The following is a 27,168-nucleotide window of genomic DNA, read 5'->3' as shown; positions in this document are numbered from 1 at the left end:
TTTTATTACATTCAAACACTGCCGAAACTTGGTTTACTCATAGAATGGAAAGATTATGGTTAAATTTCCAACTTTCTGCTCCCAATAGGGAGTCTCATCCATCAAGAATATGTTACTGAAATCGGGGCATGTGCAGCACATGATGTTCTGAGCACTTAAATGGCCAGAAAATAATTTGTCTCAATCACCTTTATTTCCAGAATGCATTCACAGCAAGTGAGGACCTTCACCTGGATCATTAAGATGCAAAATTATCCTATCATTCATCATAAAAAGCACCACCTCAGCTTGGCTTAGTTGCATGTTCACCTCTGGAGGACTTGAGCACAAGAAATAGAGTGGACACTCCAGTGTATTAAGGCATGGTGACCTAATTGTCAAAGGCACTATCTTTTACATGAGGCATTCAATCGAGGCCTGGTCTGCTAGTGCTTCAGTCTGTTCCTCAGTTGGTCGTTAAAGGTTTTATAGCAACTTTTGAAGAACAGAGAAATCTCCCAGTATCCTGGCCATCATTCATCCCTCAAATAACATCATTTAAAACAAAACAGATTAATTGGCCAATAACCTCATTGTTAATGATGAGACATTGCTTTATATAAAATAGGTGCCACATTTTCATAGCAATTTATTGTATGTGCAATACATTCAGAGGTCTTGAGAGATTTGGTTTGGGTCTATATAAATTTAAATTCTTTCAAAAAAGTATTGGATCTCCACCTCATCTTTTCCATTTATTTTTTAAATGCTTATGAGAAAATCACTAGAGCACTTTTTGGGAGTAATTTTGACTTTGGGTGATAGTGTAAACAGGCAATATTGATTCAGCTGCTTGTTACACATCTGTCTTGATTTTCATTGCCATTATCAAAGTCAAAATTACCCCATTAGTTGTTATCACAAGATAATCAACTCCCAAAGGAGGATGAGGTTACAGTTTATCTTATAAAACTGTCCCTAACTTCATTAGATCACTTTTAAAAAATCAAGGCGATCAGTCAAAATCCTTCAGTACATTTAAAGGTTGCTCCTGTATGTAGAAAAAAGATAACTTAGAAGGAAATGTTATTTATTTTAGCTGCAGCATTATTACAATGGTTGCAGGGATCTTGCTTTTTATATGTTGGCCAAGGTTTTACGCCGGGGTGGGATCTCTGCCGCTTCCACCCCTGTTGTGGCCAGGCCCACCCCCATTCTGCTGGCTTGTCCCACAGCCATTCTAACAGCCGGTAAGCCATTAATTAGCTTGAGACAGGCATTCTGACCCCATCTAGGGAGGAAATCCCACCTTGGTCTGAGAGCTGCTGGCCAAACAAATGGCCAGCAGCTCTCTGGTCCCATTAATGCCCCCAGGAGCAGTGGCCACTGCTGGGACTGTACTCAGTCCCCAATGGCAATTGCTGCTGGAACCAAATGCAAAGGCAAGTGTGTATGTGGAGGTTGGGGTGTTACCTCTGGGGCAGGCTTGCAGACCCCAGAATGGGGACAAGAGATGAGGGGAAGCCAGGTTGGACAGGCCACGGCGGGGGTGGGGGGGTTGAGAAATGCAGGGGTAGTGCAGGAGAAGACTTTGCTGGGGGTGGGGTGGAGACTGTGATAGGCCTGGTAGTCTGTAAATGAGGTACCCCCGCCCTTGCCTGTCACCAGCCCAAGCAGTGTAAGTTTTCAGGCTTCACGCTCGACACTGGTCTCTGCCCTCTGTGGGAAAGATTGCAGTAAGGGAGGGAAGAAGCCCTTAAATGGCCATTAATTGGGCCCATGACATTGCACCCAATTTTACGCCTAGCTGCCAAACTAGCCCTGGGGGGTTGCTTAAAATTCAGTCCCTTGTGGCATGTGTGCAATTCAAGTTCGGTAACTGGTGGGATCCATGACACCAAAGCCTGGTCTATGACCTGCAGGAGAGATTTCCTCTGTGGGCTACTTGGAGCAAGACTGTAAATGCATTCTCCTGTCCTGTCTTTAGATAATGATCAGAAGATGGAGAATTGGCTGATCCAAAGCTGCCAGACTAAAATCAGCTAATTGCATTAAGTAGAGGTTTAACCTGAAACACTCTTAGTCGAAAGGGCTGATTACCACACCATGTAGAATAATTGGGGGATCTGTGAAATCAATTTTATTTATTTGTTTATCACATAGTGTACTTTTGATAAAAAAATGACTTAAAAGAACCACAGAACTTGGGATGAATATTATTTGAGTAAATGTGAACTCGTGCTGAAGAAGAATGTTAAACTGAACTGTCCCATAATCCCTCAACGTCATAAAAGGAGTAACTCATATTTGCTGCTGTGCTCAATACTGGTTAAAGGCAGTCTGAGGACAGTCATTTTTAATAAAACTTCCTCTCATGTGACACCATGAATGGTGATGTTGCCTCTAGAGAACTATTTGATCCCTGAAGCCACTTAGGAGCATTGTATACAAAATATCCCTTCATCAGTTTTAGAACATAAAACATTTTTAAAATACAATGCGACTGGGAAGCACTACTAAGAGAACAGGAAAGTCCTTTAGAACTGATAGAATTATTTGACAATCCAGTAGATTGTAGTTTTCCCTGAAGTGCTAAGAGTAAAAAACAAAACACTATAGCCACATGAAATCAGAAACAAAAACGGAAACCATCAGAAACACTCAGCAGGTCAGCAAGCAACAGTGGAGGGAATAAGGCAAATGATTTTGGTATGGATCCTTCTTCAGGCAAAGGGTGTATGCCCACAAAGTTTTGTCCTGACAGATGCTGTCAGGCCTACTGAAAGTTTCCACCATTTCCTATTCCTGGTATGAATAAGTTGTTTACTAGAAAACAAACTCAGGTAAATGTTGACAGTAAAGGACCAGCTTAAATATTAAAAAGATCACAAAAGGCTTTACTTCACATATTCAGTTAAATATTTGGCTGCAGATTTCACGATACAAGCAGAATCATCCTGTGAGTGTACTATTGTCCTGATGTAAAATTAATTGGGTCATTCTTATTAAGTCATTGCAGGTTCAAAAGGCTTTTACAGCTAAAGGAGTAAACATGGATCTTGACTCACCAGTTTTCCGCAGGGGAAAATCATCCTTTGTGTCATTAACTCCCGGTAATGACTGCTTATATGATGGAGAAGTTCCACTCTGTGGTGGTGAACTCTGGTCCAGTGAAGCATGGTGGGCCCCCCTGGCACAGGAACAAAGAATAGTGAATTAACCATTATATGGACTATACAATAAAATGGCAACACTTTGCAGATGGCCTGCATTTCAACTAATTTAAGTGAGCTTTTCTATGTCAATCGTTCATATTTGTGTTCAACTGGCTGAATTATCCTGAATCAGATCTGTCCAAGATTTCTTTTTACATTACTATTTTCTGTTTTCCATAAGCTTTTGCTGTTTCCCTCCTACTTTTTGACATTCCAACTCTGTTAAACAGATGGTGGCTGAATTGAAAATTAATTGTAACTCTTTTCCAATTTTGAAAACATCAACTTTCTACACAATTGACAATTTTTTTTTTGGCATTCCTATCACTTTGTCAAAATTCTCCTGTCCAAAGCCCCTGACTGGTTCATGGTTGGTTGGTTCAGCATCAGAAAAGGACGTGCAGACATTACAGTAGAGAACAGAAACATTCAGCATGGGCGTGTGCTAATGCTAGCTCAAGTGAAATAATCTACTCAGATTCCATTTCATTATGATTTCCCCATATTTTATGTTCTTTTGTGTCCACAGCCACTTGTGGTAAATTATTCCATATTCCAATAGTCTCGATGTGAAAAGAACTATTCTAACTTCAACATTCATTTGTCCAGAACTTCAATATTGCTGAAAAGAGATATAGCTTTTGATCTTGCACCATTCAGGACAAATACAAGAATGCCAAATTTCAAACAATCACAATTGATTGGAGAAAAAGATGCGCTGATTAGTTGGCAAGTCGGCTCTGATTAGCTAAGGCATTGCCATAGAGAAAGCAATGGGGAACTATCTACTCCCATGCTTCCAGGTAATTCAAAGAAGACGCACGGCTTGAACATATTATTTTTGTTTGCAAACAATGGATCCCTGTATGTGAATGTATGTCACTTACAGCATGAGCTATATTCTAAATGAGCCATATTATGAGCTCGGCTGATTACCTTAAATTAACTATTAGAATAGCTATTATCACATCTAGGATTGTTCAACAGTGCTGTCCAATTGCAGAATCACATCTAATGGTAGAATCTTTTGAATTACCTAGAAGCATGGGGAGTCTACATAGTTCCCCATTACTTCCTCCATGGCAACACCTCAGCCAATCAGAGTTAACTTGACAGCCAATTAGCACCCCCCTTTCTCCTATCTTTTCTTCCAGTCAGTTGGGAAACATTCTCGAGGAGGCCGCAGTTACAAGCATGTCACCGCTGCTGTGCGTGGGAGAGTGAGGAGGCTTGTGACCCAGGCCGGGGCGGTCCTACTTCCAATGCTAGGGGATTCCCAAACCAGGATGGGGCTGTGATTGCTCCCTAACCCTGGAGAGGATCTGATCACTGAGCCAAAGGAGTAGGAGTTTCTATGGGGAGTGAAGATTCATGTCTAATGGCTGGGAGCCTGGAGGGAAGTACTGACCTTCTCCCCAAAGTGTCCTTTGACTGTTAGGTTTTCCAAGGCCCTTTGTTCTGCCTCCATTAAATCCAAGAGTGGATGGATCAAGTTTCAGATTTTCAAAGTTTTAATATCTCACCAACCTCAACACACCCGTTTTGTGGTTAAAATTTATCCTGCTATCTTTCAAATGAGACGTTAAAACCAACGTCACTAAAAACAGATTATCAGATCAAGCAATCAAACAGAATGTCCTGTGCACAAACTGGCCGTAGCAACATTAACTGAACTTCAAAGATAAACCATTGGCTGTATCAAAGTAATACACAAGTCAATATGACCCTTAGCCTGTCATATTCTTTATAATTACCTGCAAGGAATATGTATTTTTTATTATGGCAACAATAACTCTAGTGGAACTAGGGCTACAATTCAGATATTGGAATAGGGAGTAAGCACCAGCCTGGTACAATTTTTAGCACTCATATTTTTAAATCATTAACTTATTAACTTCAAATCACACCCAAAGTCATCTTACTGCAATACTGAAGAATGTTGCTTTGCTAAAGATACTGTTTGCCTGTTTGAACAGATATTAAAGATCCTGTGGCACTATTCAAAGAACAGGAGTTGCCCCAGTCAACACCCCTCAACAACTATCTGAAGCAGATTCACTCAACATTCATTTCATATTAATTTGTGGGAATTTGCCATGTTCAGAATAACTACCACATTCAACTACATATCACCGGCAAGTAATTCACTGCACGTGAAACATTCTGGGACATCTTGAGAAATGTAATAAAGCACGGTGTAAATACAAGTTCTTTCTTGCTTTTTTCGTGGATGATGAAACTCCACTTTATAGTGGAGTTTTATCTTTCATTTCATTAAAATAACCACTTGAACCTCCCACCAACTTGTCCAGTGAGACCAGTCTTGTTTTCACCTATATTAGTCCTCCTTAGAGCATGGAAAGTTATAATTATGAAACAACTGAAGCGGAAGCCAACACCTTTCCTAGGGTTTACAAATGTAACCTCAATTCTGAACATTGTAACTTAATCAAAGTAGCAGTTTTTCTTCAAAAATATAAATGCTATTAATAGGACGATGACACTTACTTATACCAGTGTTTGGGATGTTGGGGGAAGGAATGGTTCTGTCCACTTGATGCAGACTCTTTTGCTGATTTGCTCAACAGGAACTCCTGAAGTTTCTGTTTGACCTCACTACTGGCCACAGCACCTGAAAATATATATTATTTAGTAATTGCCACATTTTGAGGTCTTTTAGCCACTTTTTAACAGAAAGGTTTCAGGACAGAAATTATTCTAAAATATGGTTTAAAGCATGGTATTTTCACAGAGGCTTAATAAAAGGCTTATAGTCAATAGCTAGCTAAGATACTAATAGGTTACACCATAGACATTAAATAATAAACAATTAGTTAACCTGTCTCAACATTAGATGACATCTCAAACTCATTGGGCTGAATTTTATGGCGGCGGGGGGAGGTGGGGGTAGTTCGGCAGACATATTGCTCACCCCCATGTTACCATCATAAAAAAAGGCTGCATACACAAAAATAACATGCAGCAGGTAGCCTTAGCTACCTGAGAGTGGAACTTCCACCCCTCAGTGGGAGGAAGTCCCACCTTCGAGAGCTGCTGGCCAATCCAATTAACCAACAGATTAACCAGTTCTAGTAGTCCCAGCAGTGCCAGAACTGAATAGTGAGCACTGCTAGGACAGCAAACGGGCCAAGGGAAAACAGAGCAATGGATCCCAGAGCACCCAGACTAAGGTTAGTCTAAAGCTTTTAGGGCGGAAAGGGATCAGGAGCCGTAAGAGAGGGGCAAGGAGTTGGGGGGCAGGTTTTAGGGGCCAGGCAGGGAGTCACATTGCGGGGAGGAGTATCATGTCGGGATTTGTTTCCACTGCACACAGAACACTCTGGAATGACGTGCCCTTCCCTTCCTTCGCACCTTTTCAACCAAGTTATTTAAAAGACGGCCTTTTGAATTTCGCCCACCTTCCCATGCCAACAGTATTCAGGCAAGGGCAGCGTAATATTTGGGTCAATTGGTTTGTTAAGAAGCTCAATTGCTCATTAACCAATTTTTCTTGAAATGGCAGGCGGGCTTCTGACTTTGGCGCCCGCCCACCAACCGTATTATGGGGTCCAGGTCCTTGGTAGTTGGGAAGGTGATGAGCTAGTTGAAAACATGCCCAGTAAGTGGGGGGGTTGGTGGGTAAAATCCAGCCTGTTCTCAAGAGTCTTTGATCTGTTTCTGGCTGTGAATACACTGGATAAAAGTATAAAGGGTGGAATCGCCCGTGCCTGCTGGCGTTGGGCGTGTTCAGTGGCTACATTATGGTGAGAAGGCCAAAAATTGGTTTCACAATGTTGTTAAAACAGTTTGTGATTGTCCCCTCCACCTGCCAATGGCGGGCTGTGTTTCCCGCCATCAGATGTCTCATTGGAATACATCTGCATATTATTATAAGCCAAGCACGCCAGAATCATCCCCCTGCTGGATCATCCACCCACAATAGCGTATAAAATACCTGCGTTTGGTGGGCTGCACTTTGAGGGGAACTTGGAGGTGTAATGTTGCGGAGTGCTCGCCCAGGTTGCCTGTAGGAATTCAAGGTTGAGGGGGCATGGGGTGGGGGGGCAAAGGCTGACCTGTGATTGAGGTGCGTTGTCAGTGGGGGGGCTGCAAGGGCCGCCCTGCGGTTAGGGCGAGTTGGGGAAGGTAAGGGCTACTCTGCGGCTGAGGCGTGATGGTGGGGGGGCAAGGGCTATCCTGCGGTTGAGGTGCATTGAGGGAGAGCAAGGGTTGCCCTGCGGTTGATGAGTGTTGTGGGAGGGGAGGGGGGCAAGGGCTGCCCTGCGGTTGAAGGTAGTGCACAAGCACATGCAGTGTGGGGGGCATGCATGAGGGAAATGGCCACCCATTAGGGAAACCTTGTATAAAGTGACCATTCCTCTGTAGCTGGGACAGTTCAGGCACAGCCACATTGATATGATTAGAATCGGGCCTCTAGCTTATCTGCCCGCTCAAGCAACGCAGTGACATCAAAATACCACCAAGTGCTCCAGAACATTTTACCCCTTGGGTACAGGCCGCAAAGTAATGAGCATCTTAGTGGATTGTAAAACAGTTGGACGACTGGGCATGTTGTACAATCTTCTTGCTAAAGCTGGCCATGGAGCAGTCACCGGTGGAGGCGCTCATAGCCGCTTGCAATGTCATCATCCTGGTTTGGACCAGTCTCCCCCATGGCTTAAGCTAACAGTGCAGCTTTGCAGCACGGGTTAGGAGAATGCCTGCGCCTGAGCTGAGAGCACAGTATGCAGTCCAATGGGCAAAGCTGATGCCAATCGGTCGGATGGATTGGGGCAGAGGTGGGTAGGGTTTTGGGCAGCTATGCAGCGCACTAAACTCTGGCCATCCAAATGTGGCCTGCACTCTCCAGGATGCATTAAGGGGCCTTCAGACTTAAACAAGACAGATTCTTAGTAAACCCATGCCAACATTTCTCTCTTTCATTCTGCAGGAGGAGTACATCAGGATCAAGGAGCCTGCCTTGTGGCTTACAGAGAGCAGAGACAACGGAGAAGAGAGCGACTGAGGTGCCTGGCTGCACAGACGGAGGAGCGGCACCCTCTGGAAGAAGCGGTGACTGGGGCTCCCACACACGCTGCCAAAGAGGCACAGTGAGCTGTCGCTGGTGAGTGCCTAGCTAGAATCAGGATCTATTGACACTGCGTTTCATTCCTGCAGATGATGAGAACCAATGCTGCCAAAAGCTGTGGATGTTTAGGGAACTGGTTGGTCACATCTGCCAGCTACTGCAGGGTTTGACCCCACTGCCAGTGGCCGTGAAAGTGACAGTGGTGCTCAATTTCTATGCTAATGGCTCCTTTCAGGACTCCAAAGGTGACCTCTGTGGGATATCAGAAGTCTCCATCCACAAATGCATCCATGAGACCACGGATGCCATCTTCGCGAGGGCATACAACTTTGTGCATTTCAGCCGGGACCAGGACAACCAGGGCGCAAGAGCGATTAGATTTGCCTAGATATCGGGTTTCCCACAAGTGCAGGGTGCCATCGACTGCACTCATTTGGCACTCAGATCTCCGTTGCAACACACGGTGGACTACATCAACTGCAATGGATTCCATTTGCTGAACGTGCAGCTGGTGTGCGACCATCAGAAATGCATCCTGCAGGTGTGCGCATGGTTTCCAGGGATTATGCGTGACATCTACATCCTGAGTCGCTCACAGATCTCTGAAGTCTTCCAGGGTCCACAGAAGCTGCAGGGCTGGCTCCTTGGGGACAAGGGCTGCCCGCAGAAGATGTGGCTGATGACACTCGGGCAGCAGCCTCAGACTACAGAAGAGTGATGCTAAAATAAGGCTCATGAAGCAGCTTGCAACTTGGTGGAGCAGACCATTGGGATGCTGAAAGTGAGTTTCCGGGCCTGGACTGGTCTGGTGGTGCCCTGCAATATAGTCCACAGAGGGTGTCATGCATTGTTGTCACCTGCTGCACCCTTTACAACCTGGTGCTGCAACGCAGAGAGGAGCTGGGTGAGGAGGCGATGGAGGAGCTGGAGGTGTCCTGCAATGCGGATGCCAACAGGGATGAGGGTGAGGATGTGCTTGAAGGCGACGATGGCGGGGATGAGGCCCTCGCACTAGCTAGGTGAGACAGGTGCACTTGGGCAGCTCTCATAGCTGCTAGATTTGTGGAGCATGATGACGACATGCAGTGAGGAGACACCATATATCCTCACACTGCAACTATGAACATTTGAGTCCAGTCTGGCTTATGGCAATGCAAATACCTTCTGTGATAATGCTCGAGTCATGGAGATGCAGTGGAACCCCTGATTATCACTAGGTTCCAGGAGGATGATGATGACATGCAGTGAGAACAATCCATAGATCTTCACATAGCCTCTGAGAACATCTGACTCCTGCCTGGCCAAGGGCTGCTCGCTTGCACTCCATGATCAGGGTCATATCATAGAGACACAGCCATGAAACTTTAAAAGCATCTGATCCTTTGTCAGCCTTCAGCACCTGAGCCCTTCAGGAGCACAGCGTCACTGATCACAGATACTGAAGAGATGGGAGCCAGCCCCATCTTAAAGGTGCTGAGAGCACACAGAGAATGATGGAACTCTGTGGCGCCTGCCCATAACATTCTGGCAGCAATGACAAGCACCATTGAGGTACTGGAATCAGTAATGTGTCCAGGGAGTGTGAGGCCGGACCATCACTGTGGTCTGAAGGCTATGCAAGACACAGGGAAAAGGCCTTGGACTGAGACACCTGCCTGTATCTTGTGCAGAAAGGTTTCGCAACTGTGACATGAACACTGCTCATTAGAACAAGGAGCCATAGGCAGGGAGACATTCTTGGGAGTTTACTGACAATAGTGAACAGTATGTACAACTGGAACAAAAACAAAAATAGTTGGAAAAACTCAGCAGGTCTGACAGCATCAGCGGAGAGGAATACAGTTAATGTTCCGAGTCCGTATGACTCTTCATCAGAACTAAAGAAATATAGAAATGTGGTGAAATTTCCAGCATCCGCAGTATTTTGCTTTTATCTTAGTATGTACAATTGATTAACACCCATGCTCAGGCTGTGCAACTACATCTTCTTAATTTTCCTAACCCTGGTGCTCCCCACCCAGCCACAGTGGAGGTGGAGGTAGCCTGCTGACTGCTTCGCTCTGTCTGTGACAACCTTGGCGAGCGTCCTCTGGAGAGCTGAGACCTGGAGGGCCCCAGCCTGCCTTTGGGGTCCTGCTATTGGACAGTGGGACCCTCGTCAACCTGTGCAACTGGAACTGCTGCGGTCACAGGAAGAGGGGGTTCGAATGGGCTGGACACTCCCGGAGTCACCTGGATGGATGGCCCCAGGAAGTACACCTGCTGATCCTCATCACTATGGGTGAGACCAAGCTGCCCCACACCCCTCTCGCATATACACTGTTGGAGGCCACCTATGGCATTGGTGATGGAGTTAAGCCAGTGCAGTAGTGCAGCAGTGACATCCTGGACCAAGTTCTCCATGGTGGCTGCCATCCTGCCAGTCTTGACCTCGGTGCATTGAGATGCCAGCGCCATCACCTCAGCCAGAAGACAGACAGCCTCCTCCATCATGCCTTGCAATCTAAGGAGTGCAATGGGCATCCATTCCTGATCTTCCCGAGCTTGCCTTTGCAGTTCCAGCAACTGTGACATCACCGAGTCCAGAGTCTCGTCATCTGACTCGGACTCAGCAACGTTCTGGCCTCCAGCAGTCCAATGAGTGCCGGACACCTGAGAAGCCCATGCCGTTGCCTGCTGGGGATCAGACAGAGTGATGTGCTCACCAGATTGTGATCCCGAGGCTACTCTAAAGCTAGGTCCCATCGAGGTGTGTGTCTCTGCGCTGGTGGAGGGTGTGGGTGAGCGCTGTGCTGGGACTTCAAGGATAGTGCCTCCAGATTCCTTTTCAGAGGTTTCTTTGAGAGTGGATTGGAGGCCCTGGATCATGGACTCCATTGGGTGTTTGGCAGATGTGCCTGCAAAAGCAAGAAGAGATAATTAGTGCATGGGAGTGGCCTGTGAAAGAGGACACATCACTCACGGCATGGTTGTCTGATGGATGTTGCATTGCTGGATCCTCACTTAATAGAGCACCGCTGTCTTCACTGTCAGCACAGGAATGGTCCAGATCCTCGCTGGCCAGGTGGATGGCTCTGTTTTCAAAGTCTGTAAGGACCTTGATTTCAGGCAATCCTCCACCAGTAAGCAACCTCTCCCTGTTGTTGTGTGCCAGTTTGTCCTGCATAAATAGAGATGGAGAGAGTTTAAACAGGATGCCTGCCAGTCCAGATGATAAGTATGCCTAGCACATGTGGGTGGTGAGTGGTCCCATGGACAGGATGAATGCAATGAAGGTGTGTGTGAGAGAGTGAATGGTGATGTCCCTTGAACTGGCAGTGAGTGATGGCCCTGACGTTGTGCAATGGGTTTGTGAGTGTGTGAGATGAGAGTGATGCGAAGAGTGACTTACCATGACAGAATGAGGGGATCATTCATCCTCATGTGACAGGGGATGGCTGTCCTCTTTTGCAGGGCATTGGCATTGACCACCACTGCCACCGCCTCCCAAGCTGGATTATTGAGGTTGCTGCCCATCCTGTGGCTAGAGCGAGGGTAGAGGACATCACGGTGGGCCTCCATTGCATCCAAAAGGCTCTCGAGGGATGCATCATTGAACCTGGGAGCTGCAGTCCTTTTGCTTTTTGGGACCATGTCTTCTTTGCAGCAGTCGTGGGCTGGAAACACTGACGTATGTGCACAGGGTTGGATTTTAAGTATGGCACCTGGTGTGCTGAAGCAGTGAGGTAATGGTGTGGCGGGCAAATGAGGGCCTGCCCACTATCGAAATGGCGTGTTTCTCGGAAATGCATTATTAGGCCGGTTGGTCTGGGACAATACGATGTGAAAAGTTGCCACTGCGGCTGGCGCGTAACATGTCATTTTACCCGACCGCTACTGCAATTAGTGCAAATCTGGGGCAATTCCACCCAAAGTCAGACAGTAAGAAAGAAAGCTGCGAGAGTCTTTATCAAAACTTGGAGGTTAGAAATGTTGGAATATTGTTAAACCTCATGAAAGCAATGTGTTTTCTTTATTTTGGATCATTAGATGTGGGTCCAGTAAATGGGGTGGTGGAATTTGAGGTTTGCCATTGATTAAATCAAATATTGATCCAATTTTTAAAGTGGGTGAATCATATTGATAGTTTTATATGGGCATTGGAATTGTGTCAGATACCACAAATAGGATAAAATTGAACAGGCAACATGCAATGTCACTGAGCAAAAAAACACTTGTGGTGCTTTCTTGTGTCAATGTTGCCTAAAGTATATTCCATGCTATTGTCAAGCATGCTATTCTCCTGGTTTATTATTTAATGTCTCACAGACATAGGCAGAAATTTAAGAAACTAACAGGTAAATTTTCATCATCAAGGTATAAGTAGTAATTATAGAAGCAACCTAATTCGTATTCCAATGAATACAATGACTGAAAACCAGATGGATTCAACAACAGACAACTGATCTGCTCCAACAGACTATTGCGCATGCAGTAAAGCTGAAAAAATATTTCTAAGAATCCAAATAGTGCATCTAGAGAAATGAATATTAAACTCTAAGCCAATGGCAAGTATGTCTGGAAAGCCAAGGTTCAGCATGTACTGATCACCTTGTGGTGTCTATACATAACAAGATTTCTAAGAATCTGGCATTTTTTTATCTTGTGGTCTCCATTCCTACATTTAAAACACCTGGGCCTAGAAATCAAATCAAGTCTTGAAGACAGCTACGTGGCCAAATGTCTAAACCCCAGACTCAGACAGGTGAAGCATTGAAATGTTAGTGCCAGCCAAAATGGTGGGACCTGTAGCAGATTGAAACCTGATTGCTGTTAAAGTTGGCTTATCCGTGGCTCTTTAACTGAGCCACAATATTAGCATCCTGTTTCTGGGTTTCCTGACCAGAGAGGGTGGGTGAGAAGTTGTGCTGAATTTGTCAAAAGAAGGGTTTCTAATTAAAAGGGCCCCAGCCTGGGGGTTAGAAAGTTTCTACTGGACATGATTTCCTGAGGTTGCAGCAACCACAGGCATGGAGAAGAGAGCTGGGAAGGCTGTTCCCCGGCTGTGTCTCCCTCTTGCCTGGAGGTCCTGCTGTAAGCTCCGAGGAAGTACAGTGAGGTGAGCTCTCCTAAAGACAGAAGGGGCCAGCTTCTTCAACCAAGCAGGCAAGCATAGAGGAGACCAAGAAAATCAGCAGCAGGGTCCCTCCAACCTGGAGAGAGTGCATCAAGAGGATCCAGGACCTCGGGGGTGCAGGAAAATTGAGTGGCAGAACGCTTTCAGGTGCCAAGCCCCACACTCTGACTTTCCCAGCATCCTGCACATCACTCCTCAGACCACCACATCACTCTTTCCTCTCTCTCTCCAGGGACTTCCTCACATTCCCCCAGAACAGCCAACACTTAACTCATCCTCTCACCTTCAGTCTATTGCTCTCTTGCATTCATGATTCTCAGTCACCCTTGACAAATGTTGTCCTTCCCTCCTCTCTACAAAATCCATTTCTAACACTCATAACTGTCAGCTTTCTCTCCTTACAGGAGAAGCATGCAAAAATCTCAGGGCAAAGCAGTCAGCTGGGCTGGGGGGCAGGGGGGGTGGCAGTGGGAGGGGAGGGGGTGCAAGACACTAGAGTGCCTGACACATTGCCAGTCACTGGAAATGAAATGGTCACCTGGCCCACAGTGAAGGGTGTCTTCTTTTAGGAGGCTCCAGATGTCAGCAATAACCTGCCATGGGAGCTGAGCCTCCTGAGGCACTGGTGCTCACACATGTCAAAAGAGCTGACCCTCTGCCTGTAGGCCCTGTGTTGGGGTCTCACCTCCTTCGAGCTGGATCTCAGTGTCCATAACCTTTGCCCTGTAGAGCAACATGTGGCTGAGGAGAAGGTAGTTGGTGCTGCTGCTAGTGTTGCTCTTGGTGTTTTGTTGCTGCTCCTCTTCTTCCAGAGGTGCAAGGTGCAGCTCCATAAGCATGTCCTATGCCACAGTGAAGGCTGGCAGCTGGAAACTGAAAGTAAGTAAGGTGCAAGACAGGTCACCTAACTTCTAAAAAGTTGGCAAGCATTGAAAGCACTCTCTGAGAAGAAAGGTTCTGTGCGGCATGCCTCTCACCTGGCCATGGCTGGAGCTCCTCAGTTTTACTGATCAAAGCCTTCCCGCCCGCCAGTTTTACTGAAGAAGCACTCCCCACTGTGCATTCACCTTGGTGACTCAGATGACTCGGGATACATGCTGTCTGTTAAAGCCAGAAGGCTTGATTACAACATCAGTTAAATACCTATTTGCATATTACAACATCGCACTCCCACCCCAAAATGTAATCCCTGAGTGGAGGGGATGATGTTGGAATCCCACCCTGATTTCACTTTTCAGGGTTTTAACTACCATTACTCCCATAAACCTGGCTCCTCTTGACAATTAAGATTCTACCCATTGTCTTGAGTTTTCTGACATTTGTATGGCTGCCTATTTCCAGCCTGAGCCATCAGCTGACTAACTGAGTGGGATAGCATGAAGCATCTGGTATCTGTATCCATGTAATGGTTTACCTGTGTTCACAAGGCCACAAGATAAACAGCACATGTATCCAACTACCCAGTTCTGATTAAGTAACCAGATTGAAAAGTCATCACCTGGAAATGTTAACTGTTATATTTTCCACAGATGTTGCCAGACCTGTTGAGTATTTCCAGCATGTTCTGTTTTTATTTCATATTCTCAGTATCTGTAGTATTTTGCTTTTGATTCTAAATTACCTGGAACTGTTTCCTAAAATCTGTCTCTTAATATTAAACGACCTTCATAGACTGTTGTATATTTGCTTCCACTTTTTAATGGGCCAGATGTAAGAGACCACCAGATATAGTGCCATGATGGGCAAGAAAAGCAGGTCATTGGTTGCAGATATTTCAGCCAAGTGGTGAATGGAAGAGAAGGCAACCAAGGACATAACCCAAGAGTGATGCCCACCTGCCATACCAGCGTGAAGATGGGATCCACAGTGTTCCAGCTGCACTGCTGTCTTGGGGCCTGTCATATATTGCAGAAGTACCCAACTGCACAAGAACTCAATATGCCAGGCAAAGGAGTTGCACATCCCTTGAGTAGGTTTCCAAGTGTGTTCTTGACTCCTGGGTCCAGGTGGAACTTCAGCTCTGCAGACAACTGAGTGAGGAATACATGGAAGGAAATTTTAACTCCAGAAACTGGTGGGTTCGGGTCAGAGGGATATAAAAATTTTTTAAATCTCAAACCCAAACCCAACATGCCTTGAACCCATCCGCTTTGGATTTGAGTTTGGACAGAGGGTTTGAGGTTAACCAACCAGCTCCCAGAAAGTGTGTCACTGATGAGGTTGCCTGCCTCAGATTTTACCACCATTTTTAAATTTAAACCTGGCCAACCAGGTTTCCTGGGCCAGAATCTTCTGCTCGGCGTGCAGGGGAGGGGCCCCACATACCTACTTGTAAAATGACGCGCAGTGAGGTTGGGCGTGCATCCCGATGTCACCGTCTGTCATTCCGATCTTCAGTTCGGCGTGCGCACCGGAGTTTAGCTGCGCCCCTGTGAACTGTCAAAGGCCTGTTAAGGCCATTAATATTCTAATTAAACTAATTGTCAGGGCTGCCCGTCCAACCTTAAGAACTCCTCCTCACCCTCGCCCACCACTTGGAAGTCCAGACCGTCGAAATTGGGTCCACAGTCTTTGAATGTGAACCAAAGAGCTAACACATATGTGACCCATAATGGGGAGGGAGAAATATCACATTTTGGGATCTTACGAGTCCACAGAAAGGCTTTCAAAAAAAGCAGCTTATTAATTCACATCAGACCTTGCCTCATCTAGGCCAGGGAGTTCCTTAAAGCCGCTCTCACTATGTCAGCATTACATCAGCGAAAGTGCAGCAGAAGCACTGTTTACACGTGCAAACAAGCTTTCCACTGCACTGCTGGCAAAGTAGCACCAGCAGACCAGGTGTGGCTTTGAGGAATTTCCTGGCCTGAGTGTTTTCTTGGCCTGTTTTCATAAAAAGAGGCACATGGCAACATGTCCAAGAGTCACGACTATCCAGTTCTGGCCACACAATGATGCTATTATTATACTCCCTCTCTGCCTGCACTTAGATTATCTTCAAAATAAATACAGGACAGTGCCAGTAAAATGAGATGCTCGGAGCATCAGTAGGAGTGACTAATGCTACTGAAAGTATTTACAGCACACTCAAATTCTCAATAGTAATATATTAGCAAATCTGAATATATAGTCAGAATATCAGTTCACCATCAATGCATAATACAAGCTATTATCAATTAATTATAAATTATAATTGTAGTTATGTATTTATTTATTAGTTCATTCCAATGTTGCTATTATAATAGCTTGTTTACTGGACACAGTAATGTGATCTTGTCATAAATATTTTACTATATATTTATGATTAGTGCAGCATTCTACTGCTTAGTGACTTTTCATAAAGGTTATGAAACATTTGAAAAAGTGCCGGCCCGCAAACTTATCAAAACAGTTTCCTTTATACAGAGTGCCTGACACATTGGGATGTATTTTATTTTGGGGGGCTGTAGTCCTGCTCCCACATGCAAAAGCCAGAGGTGAACCCACCTCCGGTTACCAGGTTCACCCCATGGTCATTTAACGGCTGATTTAATTGGCTTGAGATGGGACTTCCACGCCTCTGCCTCATAGAGTTGGTGGCCAGTCAGAGGCCAGCAGCTCTCCCGTACCAGCAGCACCCCTGGGAGTGGCGGCCACCGGCATTACTGTATTGAAGCTGCAGTAAGGCATTCTGCACTGGAACCGGGACCAGAGGTAAGTCAGGGGCTCTCTCCAGGGCTAGATTGGCATATCCTGGTGAGGGCATGATGGAGGACCGGGGTAGACATGTCTGGAGGAGGAGAACCGGCGGTGGCCCAAGAGGCCTGTTAAAGAGGCAACCCTGCCGCACCTAGCCCCCCCACCACCACCACCCCCACTTGCTTATGACCAGCCCATGCGTTGAAAGTTGCCTGGCTAGATACTTCATGAGGGCCTTTCTTGCTGCTGATCAAATCCCAATGCTGGTGGGCTGAGGACTTTAAGTGGTCATTAATTAGGCACTTTAGGGCCTCATTTGGCCAAGGGACAGGCAGGCATCCTGACAACTGCCCTGCAGCTTGTAAAATTGCAGTGGGGCTTGGACTTTGGCCAGGTTGGTAGGCGGTGGGCATGGCAATCATAACAGTTTAGGCACCACCCACTTGCCTGCCAACCAGCCAACAGTGTTGGGTGTCGAATGGGGGTTGTAAAATCCAGCCAATTATAAAGACTTTAATAATATATTCTAACAATTCCTTAAACTATAGAATGGTTACTCAAAAAGGTGCAACTTTCAGAGTGTGAAATGAAATCTGGATTAAAGAGATATAGTACATTGATAACAAAATCAATACAGTGGCAACATATTTTTGATTGCTCTATGCGCGATGTTTATTATAAATTAATGCATAATGGAGAAAAATAATTTTTTCTAAAGTGATTATTGTTCTGCATTAGTGGGTTAATTGAACTATTGTCGCTATAACATAACAGCAAGTATTTTCTAGTAGAGTGGAAATATGGTAACAATGGAGGATGTTGCCTAAACATATAATAGAAATTGGTGGATGGTTGATATTTCAAGCAGCATTTTCTCTACTACAGTGCTCCTCTCAGCAAGATAACCCATATTGGCATATTTAAACTGCTGGTTCAAAAATCCCTAATGCACTTATTCAAAAAAATCCAGCAACTAGATGTGAGGCAATAAAAAGTCTCACCCAGTTCTGTCCATGGTACCCCAGCTGCGGAGGTGAGTACTGTCACAACAGTATTTTCATGACAGTGTTACAAATTTTGAAAGAGACTGTGTTTTAAGGTTACCTTTAAAAACATTGAATTGATTAAAAAAAAACTGAAACAAAATGGATCCTGATGATCATACAACTTCTCTTGTAAATTTGATCCGTACCACTCAGACGTGGACCAGATTATGGCCCAGAATTGCATCCCTGGATTAGGTTCACTGATTCGGGAGATTTCCCGGCTCAGTGAATCCGTCCTTTAAAAGTGTCTGCCCACAAGTCGGATTTTTGGTCAGGGTGTTGGGGGTTGGGGGGAGGGTGGGGCTGGTGTGTGGGGAGCTGGGCAACCACAGAACCAATACGCAGGCTGCCAGGTGCAGAGGCGGGCTGGGTGCAAGGCCTGCCTTTGAGCCCCTGGACTATGTTTAAATAAATGAAAAATAATAATGGAACAAAAAAACAGTCCTTCAGCCCTCGTCCCTCAGCCTCCACATACTTCCTAAGCCCCATCCATGTCAATCTATGCCACCCCATGTCTTCCCACTTGACCCCATACTCCCTAAGCCAACTTAATTCTCCTCTACCCAACCCCCATGGACCCTATACCCCCATGCCAACTTAGTGCCAATTCATACCAACCCATGCCCCCCACCAACCACTCTTCATCCTTATCCCTTCATGCCAACTCAACTAGTATCCTTAGACAGTTCCTTGACAGCTTTGACACTTCCTAGATAGCTTTGACAGCTTTGATGCTTCTGGATATCATGGATAGCTTTGACAGGTTTGACAGCTAGGCAGCTCCTTAACAGTTCCTTGCTTGCTGGATAGTTCCAATGAGTTTGTGTGTAAAAAATGCACAATCATGTACATTTTTAATAGTGCCAAAGGGTGCCTTACCTCTCCCAAAGGTGTCCTGGGACCCTATCCAAAGGGATAACTTACCGCTCCAAAACAGTACCCTGATTATTCAAATATATCCACAGTTCAGATCTCTTCTTATCTGTTCTATTCTGCACACTCTGAATTCCATATGTCTTCCAAAATCCCACTTCAGTGGAGGCAGCCAGTGATTTAAATGGCCAGCTGCCTCCACATATTGTGCATTCACAAACCCTGGCCTGACTTCAGATGGGAATTGCCAGGTTAAGGAGCAAGACTTAGAAATTTTTGCCATTTCCAGAATTTTTGCCACATGGAGAGGCTCTCTGTCATGGCAAAAACCTGGGCCTATGTTTATCTCGAGTGGACTCACAAAAGACATTTGTGCTCAGATTCTTGTCCACCACCCACTATCTATTGCTCTTAACACCTACAGGTTAACTCACCTAGTATCCTAGGACAGTTCCTTGACAGCTTTGATACTTCCTGGATAGCTTTTACAGCTTTGACACTTCCTGGATAGTAATAACAGGTTTGACACTTCCTGGGTAGGTTTAACAGCTGGATAGCTGCTCAACGGTTCCTTGACAGCTGGACGGTTCTTTGACAACTGGACAATTCCTTGACAGTTCATTAAGAGCTGGACAACTCCTTGTCAGTTGGACAGCTGTTTAACAGTTCCTTGACAGCTGGTTAGCTCTTTGATAGCTTGACAGTTCCAATGAATTTGTGTGTAAAAAGTGCATAATTATGTTTAATTTTAACAATATCAAAGGCAGCCTTATCTCTCCCAAAGCTTATCTTACCTCTCCCAAAAGTGTCCCAGGACCCCATCTAAAGGGTTACCTTGTCTCTTCAAAGGGGTATCCTGGTTAACCAAACACATTCACCAAATTCAGACCTCCTCTTATTTGTTTTAATCTGCACACTGCAGATTCCAAACCACTAGTTTTCCAATATCCGAGTTTGGTGGATGCAGCTGGTGATTTAAATGGCCAGCTGCCTCCACAAATCACGCATGTTCAAACCCCAGTCTGACTCCAGTCCCGCCACTGCGAAAATAGGAAATGCTGGGTTCAGGGTGGGACTTAGAATTTTCTGCAATTTCCAGGATTTCCGCCACAACAAAGATCCTCTCCGTCATGGTGAGAATGCAGGCCTGGAAATTCAATGGGCCCTCAAACAGACATTGGCTAGGATAGGCGCCCGAGTACTGGCCTAACCAGTTGCCTTATTTCAAACATGATTCAGCATTCTTGAGACAATGGCTTACAAGAGGCAGATCCATAGAGAACTATTTTGAAAACATCTTCAGAGAAGCAGACAAGAACTTCAAACTTAGGGAGAGGGGGACCAACCAGGCTAAAAGAGTGCCACACAGCAGTTCTTTGAAAGGAATCTAAAGAAGCTCTTCTCTGCCACCTGCCTGATTCTATTCACTAAGCTACCTGTGAAAGCACCCTCCGACATTTCGACAGTGGAAGCTATCACAGCAGCAAAGACAACTCTATAACCTAGGAAACTTTCATTTCAGACAATGCAATATCTTGACTTCAAAAATATCAGGTTTGCACTGAATATGGACTAAGCTGATCCAATTTTTATAAGTATCGTTTTATCTTCATTTGTAACTAATCTTTGTGTGCGTATGCATTAGTAACTTCCACAGCAATAGAGTGAAATGAACTAACCTTTTTTTAAGTAAAAACGCTTTGCTGCTAGATTATTTTAACTTGAATTTCCCACTCCACAGGTAAGAAAACATACACACACAAACAAATACAACACTATTCAAGGGTAACTTTAGGGAAACACCTTTAAAAACATCTGTGACACTACTAAAAGTAATATATCCTCCAACACTGATATCAGCATTGTGGAGCTGCTGATTTAAGACTGCCTGCTAAAACGCACTATTGTACCAATCAGTAGTGTGTATGTGGAAATAACACCAGCTGGTTACCAGCTGATGTTACACTCAGTACCACGCTACTCCATGCTTAAATGAGTAGACTTTCCACTAGCTTTAAAAATGATGACACTACTGAAATCAGAGATGCACGGACTAGCAATGGAAACCCAGAAAGGCAATGCAACACTTGACTCTGTAGCCTGGGAGTTTCGAGTTGCCATTGGTTCAGAGTTTCTTGGCCACGTCACCTGGGTCCAACCACTGGAATTGTGAGCAAATGCTTAGAGGAGTGGAGCTGTCGGGTGCCAGCTAATCTTACTAACAGAAGCAGAATGTGGGTGGAGAAAGATAGGAAAATACACTGGCAGCCCTGGCATCTGACTAGTCTCTCATTATCAGCAGAAATTTTAATAGATACACAAAAAGCAGCAAATGGGAGCACAGAAAATTGATGTATTGATATTCTTATTTTATTTGCTTCTTTTATAGTTGACATGCTTCAGCCTTTGTACATGTTAACGGCTAACTGGTAGCAGCCACTTGGCAGTTTATGATAACCAAATTTGTACTGGTTCTGGATATATATGAGACCAATACTGTGGGCTTTGCCCTGGTTCCCCATGAATCATTTTCTTTCATATTCCCTCTTTCCTTTCCTTGCTGGGTCATGTATACCTACCTGCCAACATGCCTCTAGTCTCTAGCCCAGATGGTTACTTTTTGCTTGTGAGCCTGGGCTGAATGTCGGCAGGCTATGCAACTGTGTGTGGCATCACAACTGAGTCCATTTCTGTCCATACTTGATTTACATATACATGCACTTTCCAGCCAGAGTCATTGGGTGGCAAAGAGAATTGATTTTTTTCCCCTTCTCCAGGAGGGGGAAATGTATAGGTCCAGAAAAACCCAGCTCATCCACTAGATGCCTACCCTAAAGGACAACTGAGGTTAACTATAGTGCTCTAATGCTGTCCCACCCCTGAAATCAGCTAACAAAACATAGACCAGGATGACTACATTCTGTCCTGCACATTCAATGCACTTAGTGAACTTCTGAACAACTGTCTTTCAGACCATTGATAATTGCAGGGCTGCTTACTTGAACCACTTTGCAAAGGGATGTTAGCAATTGCCTTAAGTGGTGAAAAGAGAGTGCCCATTTATACATGACAGCATAACCAGGATACAGCAGGCTGGCCTTATATATAGGATTCAGCACAACTGAGTTCACCATGCTGGGAGATGATACTAAGTGATACAGCGGTGTGAAATTTTCTAAAACTTAATACTGCTCTTTGCTTTTATTCCATCATACTGCATCTATATCAATTTACTTCCCAGGTTTTCCATACAAATGGAGTTCTTCTTGTATTCTGGGGTGTTCTGGAAATGACAGAATTGTTGTTGATTCTTAGCAATACAAAAACCTCCTTTAAATGAATCAGAAGCAAACTGAAGCAGTCCGAAATGAGTGAACCATAAACCAAATCAAACTATGCTGATGAAATATATGGGTCCCTGTTGGAGGTCTCTGCACTGACCCCTTTCAACAAGTATAGAATCTTCAAAGAACTGTACAGTCCTCTAAAGGCATGCTTTGCATTGGTTCAGTTCTTCAGTTCCTGCTTCATTTTCTCTATTACATAGATCAGTACTAGTAAAGTTAAGGCACCAAATACCTACTGTGACACCATTGCAGCTTTGACCTAAAGATTTTACTGTCGTCACAAAGCTATTTGTTGGTTATTTACAATAGCTTTTGCTGGCATCAGTAGCTGACCTTTTCCTACTGAGTACTGACTGAAAGCATGTACCAGGACAGGGCATTTGGAACTGATTTATACTTAAATTGTTTCCTGGCAGCACTGTTTACATATCAGAATCACTGTGTGATGTCTAACTTTGAACTGTGGTTTGTTCCATGTCGTGCAACTAATGATGTTTGTTAAAGTGCCCTTTGCTGTTCTCGGTGAGCTGGAATTGACAATTTGTAGTCAGTAATTTTACTTTTAGCAAGCAAGATAATTTATTAATAAAATTAAAATAGGAAATAAAAAATAAATGTTGGTTATAGAATTGTTTCTAATAAGAGGACTGATATCTTAATGAGTCATGTATTTGAAAAATAGCTGGTCTACCATGGCTGACAGGATCCATGGAATTGTCAGCAATATCAACCACTGCCTCTGGAGGGAAAGGGACAGAATTGGGAAAAAAAATCACAAAGAAACACTCCTGAATATTTTTACAATGTGTGCATTTACAATAGATGGCTTATGTGCACTTATAGATTTGTGCATTATACATATGTGCATTTACAGTTGGCAACTTATTTAAACAGACTGCTATTACTCTTTAATTTTTTGGTGTTGATATTCATTGAGTGAGCAGTGAGCAGAGAGCCTGTTAACATCAATGAAAGATTTAATCCATGTTTGTGAAAAGATCTCACTTTCATACTCATGGCAAGCTGCTAGTTCCAAATGAGGATTAGTGGGCCGCTGACTGAAAAGGATGGAAAGTCTAGTGGTTCCTTCATGCAACCAAGCCAAGATAGGTAAGTTAGGTTGCTCAAGATAGGTAAGGAAAGAGAAGTAATCCCATGGATGACATAATACAAAGGACATGGCACGTACACAAGAGAGCATTCACGCAGCTTGTAGCCCCACAGGAATCTCAGGAAAGCTAGTTTGAAACCTTTTTTGGAGCAGTTAGCCCTTGTTTGACACCTAACATTCAGTTCCAGTGGAGAGGAATGCAAGCTGCCCTCACTCCACACACTGCAAGGCCAAATTTGCATCAGGGCGCTAAACACATAGTTGAAACACAATTTAAACATTATAATGTAGTTCCTGCATAATTCAGGAGGGAGTGCTGGTTGACTAATCAAGGCCTGTAAGAAAATTGCATCGAACAAGCCTCAAGCAAAAAGTCAGCATTGAGTTGTTCTAAAAATGTTCATCATGCTCCAACTTATTCTGAAAATAGAGATGGAAATCGCCCCCGAGGTGTCATCATCTTCCTCTTTCACAGCAATTGTTTAAGGCGTCTTTTCAGCTGTATAGGATAGACTAAACTGATTTCTCAATTTCTCAACCAACACTTTCTCAAGGGCAACTAGGGATAGGCAATAAATGCTGGCCCAGCCAGCGATGCCCACATCCTGTGAAAGAATAAAAAAATGCTTTTTTGTCTGGCTACTTATTATTAAAATTATAGACATGTCACACTATCCATGAGGGAAAATATGAGTGCCAGGATATCCCTCCTGCTTTTAAATAATGAATGAAACATTGAGAAATCATCTACTTAATTTCACAGTCCATGAGGTAAGAATATCAGTGAATGTCACAATTTCCTTTCGGCAAATGTGGTATCTAGATTTTTATGGTAATATGCAAAAGCTGAATGTTTTTGCCAAAAGTTTGCAACTGTGCTCTTTGTTTTAGTTGAAAGAGAGAAATAATTACAGCCACATCTCAGGAAGAACTAGCCTGGTTTCTACAAGTGAGTTAGTGTTCAATAAATCACCCAACTATAAAGGCAGAAATTATTGCTGGGCGCTGTTAATGTGCTCATGGTATTTCATCTCTCTGCCATTTTAATAAATGCTAAGGCCATTAGGCATTCAGATGATAATATCAGCCCAGGTTGGTTTACCAGAAGAAGTACTAAAGTGGATATATTTTCTCCTTCACGCCCTCCCCATCTCAACTCCTGATGTTGCTGACAAAGATGATGGGCAGAATTTTGCCATCGGCGAGCAGGGGGCAGGACCCACTCGCTGACGTATAAAATGACGCGGATGACATCGGGTGGAACTCCGACGTCACCGCGCCCCATTTAAATTTTCAGGTAGGCGGGGGCACAGCAAAATCAGCTGCTGGCCCTCCGACCTGTCAATGGCCAATTGAAGCCATTGACAGGATCATTTGAACAATTAAAGGACCTGCTCGTCCAACCTAAATGTTGGCAGGCAGGCCAGGAGTTCTGGCGGCAAATAGAAAAAAAATGAAACCTCATCCACCGGCAGGATGAGGTTTCATGCAGTGTTTAAAAAGTTTAATAAAGTTATAGTGTAAATTATGAACATGTCCCATCTCATGTGACATTGTCACATGAGGGGGACATGTTAGGGAATTTTTTTTTCTCTACTTTTAATCTTTTTCAAAGTGTAAGCAATCTCCCTGAGGCTGCACATAGCCTCAGGGAGATGTGCGCTCTTTTTTGCACATGCGTGAAAGAGCGCACTCTCAATTTTGGGGAATTCCACCCCCCCGCCCACACAGGAAGCGCATAGCACTTCCCACCGGGCGTCACACTGGGCGGGCCTTAATTGGCCCGCCAATGTAAAATGGCGGTACGGTCCGCTTCTCTGGTGAGGATCAGCTCCCCGCCCATCAGAGATTGGGTCGGGCCCGCCTGCCTGACAGGCAGAAAATTCTGTCCGATGTATGGGCTCACAGATACTGGCAGCTATCTAGTATCTTGCCAAGCAGCAATTCTTTATGCGAGCTTGAACAATAAATGTTGGCAAGTTATTCAATAAAAGATGGACATTGTAGCCAAGCCTATTCCTATCCTCATTTTATCCTCAAAAATAGAGAGATGGAATTGCACGGGGCTTTCTGGATAGTCTGCTACAGAATGAAGACCTGGGAAAACTCTGGGAAAGCCGCTAGTTGAGATCAGAAGAAAATCTACAAAAATTCTAGGCATCAGCTTCCAACAGGTTAATGGATGGACACCAGGGGTATGAACTCTGGATGATTTTTCCCCAATAGCTGAGGATGATTGTAGTACTAAAGTCTGCATCTTCCTCATTATTTGTGATCAAGTACCACATTGGGTAAATTAACCAACTGAGAACTCAGGGTGTTTGGTAAATTCTTCGCTTAAAACCAATAACATGATTATGTCTTCTCTTGTTTTTGGTCTTAAAATTCAAATATGAGGGAAAAGGAAGAAAAAATAGCAACTAAAAAAAAGTGGTTCTTCTCTGGTGAAAATAATTATTGCAATAAAAATAAAGCTGCAAAGAGGTCATTCGTGCACTGAGTTAAAATTATATCATCCATAGTGCATGGTATTAGTACCATTGCTGGCTCCATTAACAAATACAATCAACATTTGTCTGTAAAAGTCTGATGGATTTTCAGTTCAAGCACAAAGAACAGCACACAGCAGATGCAAGACTGGATTGAAGTACATACTTTCTCTGCCCCTTTCTTTATTTCGAAGAATTAGAAGGTGCTGTTCCCGTAGCTGTCGTCCGAACGCTTGTTCCTGGCGCTGTTTCTCCAGTTTACGTTCCTGTTCCAGAAGCTCCTGCTGGTGTTGCACAGCTAGCAGTTCCTGTTGTTGCTTTCAAACAAAGGCAACTCTTAGGACACAAACATTGCAGAGGAATCTATCAGTTCCACAACTGTCTCACGGCTGATTGACCAAGGGGATGGCACAAGCTGCTGAGTGTTGGATCTCACCCAGAGGTTGCTGCAAGGCTGCCAGTCAGTGGAGTCCTTTGCCTTGGCTACCTGAGCTTTACTTACACCAATCCTTAGCTTGGCCACAAGATGAAGCACTAGACATCAGGAAGGTGATTCATCTTGGGGTGCGGAGGTGGGGAGGGGGATAGGTGAGCTGCTTGTATCATATGACCTGCAGAATGTGTTGGCAGCTGACATGAAAAAGCCCACAGCCATGCAATTGCCCCATCTTTCCTGATGGACTGGATGTAAAGTTTTTTGCTTTTAAAAGGAAGAACAAAATGGGACAAAACCGCATACTTCTAAGACTTAAGTAATATAAACTACCTGGATGGGACTTTCTCCTGTTATATATTATAGGGTTTTTGGTTTGAACGCAATGGAAGGTAAGCCAGCATGACTTGAAATGATCAATCAATTGTTTTCAGAAGTTCCTGATAGTAATGTTTCAACTGAAACTAAATGACAGTGTGAGTTACACTGTACCACAAATAACACACACACAGTTCTGGATACTGCCCTTTAATTTGTGCACTTTCTCATGAAGAGGTAATTATGTATATTTATTCTGTTGCAGACACTTCCAGCAGTTGAAGTTGACTCCTGTAGGAACATGACCCCTTCACAGATTCTCTAAACTACTACATAGGAGATGCACAATAGGGAACTATGGGCTATTGAGCCCAAAAAGACTCAAGTGGGTCGGTGTTCAGTGAATTCAACGAAAATGAATATTGGTTAGTTTAAAACACTAGTTTTACCTTTGGGTGGCAAGTTTAAATCTAC

At 44.3% G+C, this 27,168-nt stretch overlaps 1 protein-coding gene across 1 annotated transcript in view; it reads right to left on the bottom strand.

Annotated features, from left to right (window-relative positions):
* Positions 1-27,168, bottom strand: part of LOC121275947 (histone deacetylase 9-like) — a 636,654-nt gene that overhangs the window by 493,645 nt on the left and 115,841 nt on the right. The window contains exons 3-5 of the mRNA XM_041183848.1: positions 26,110-26,260; positions 5,703-5,826; positions 3,048-3,169 (exon numbers count right to left, since the gene is read on the bottom strand). Coding sequence (XP_041039782.1) covers positions 3,048-3,169; positions 5,703-5,826; positions 26,110-26,260 — 397 coding nt within the window. The remainder of the gene's footprint in view (positions 1-3,047; positions 3,170-5,702; positions 5,827-26,109; positions 26,261-27,168) is intronic.

Source organism: Carcharodon carcharias, chromosome 3 (assembly GCF_017639515.1).
Source record: "Carcharodon carcharias isolate sCarCar2 chromosome 3, sCarCar2.pri, whole genome shotgun sequence".
In the NCBI taxonomy this organism is placed as follows: Eukaryota; Metazoa; Chordata; class Chondrichthyes; order Lamniformes; family Lamnidae; genus Carcharodon; species Carcharodon carcharias.
The sequence above is the reverse complement of the archived record's forward strand: the minus strand, read 5'-3'. Positions and strand labels throughout refer to the sequence as shown.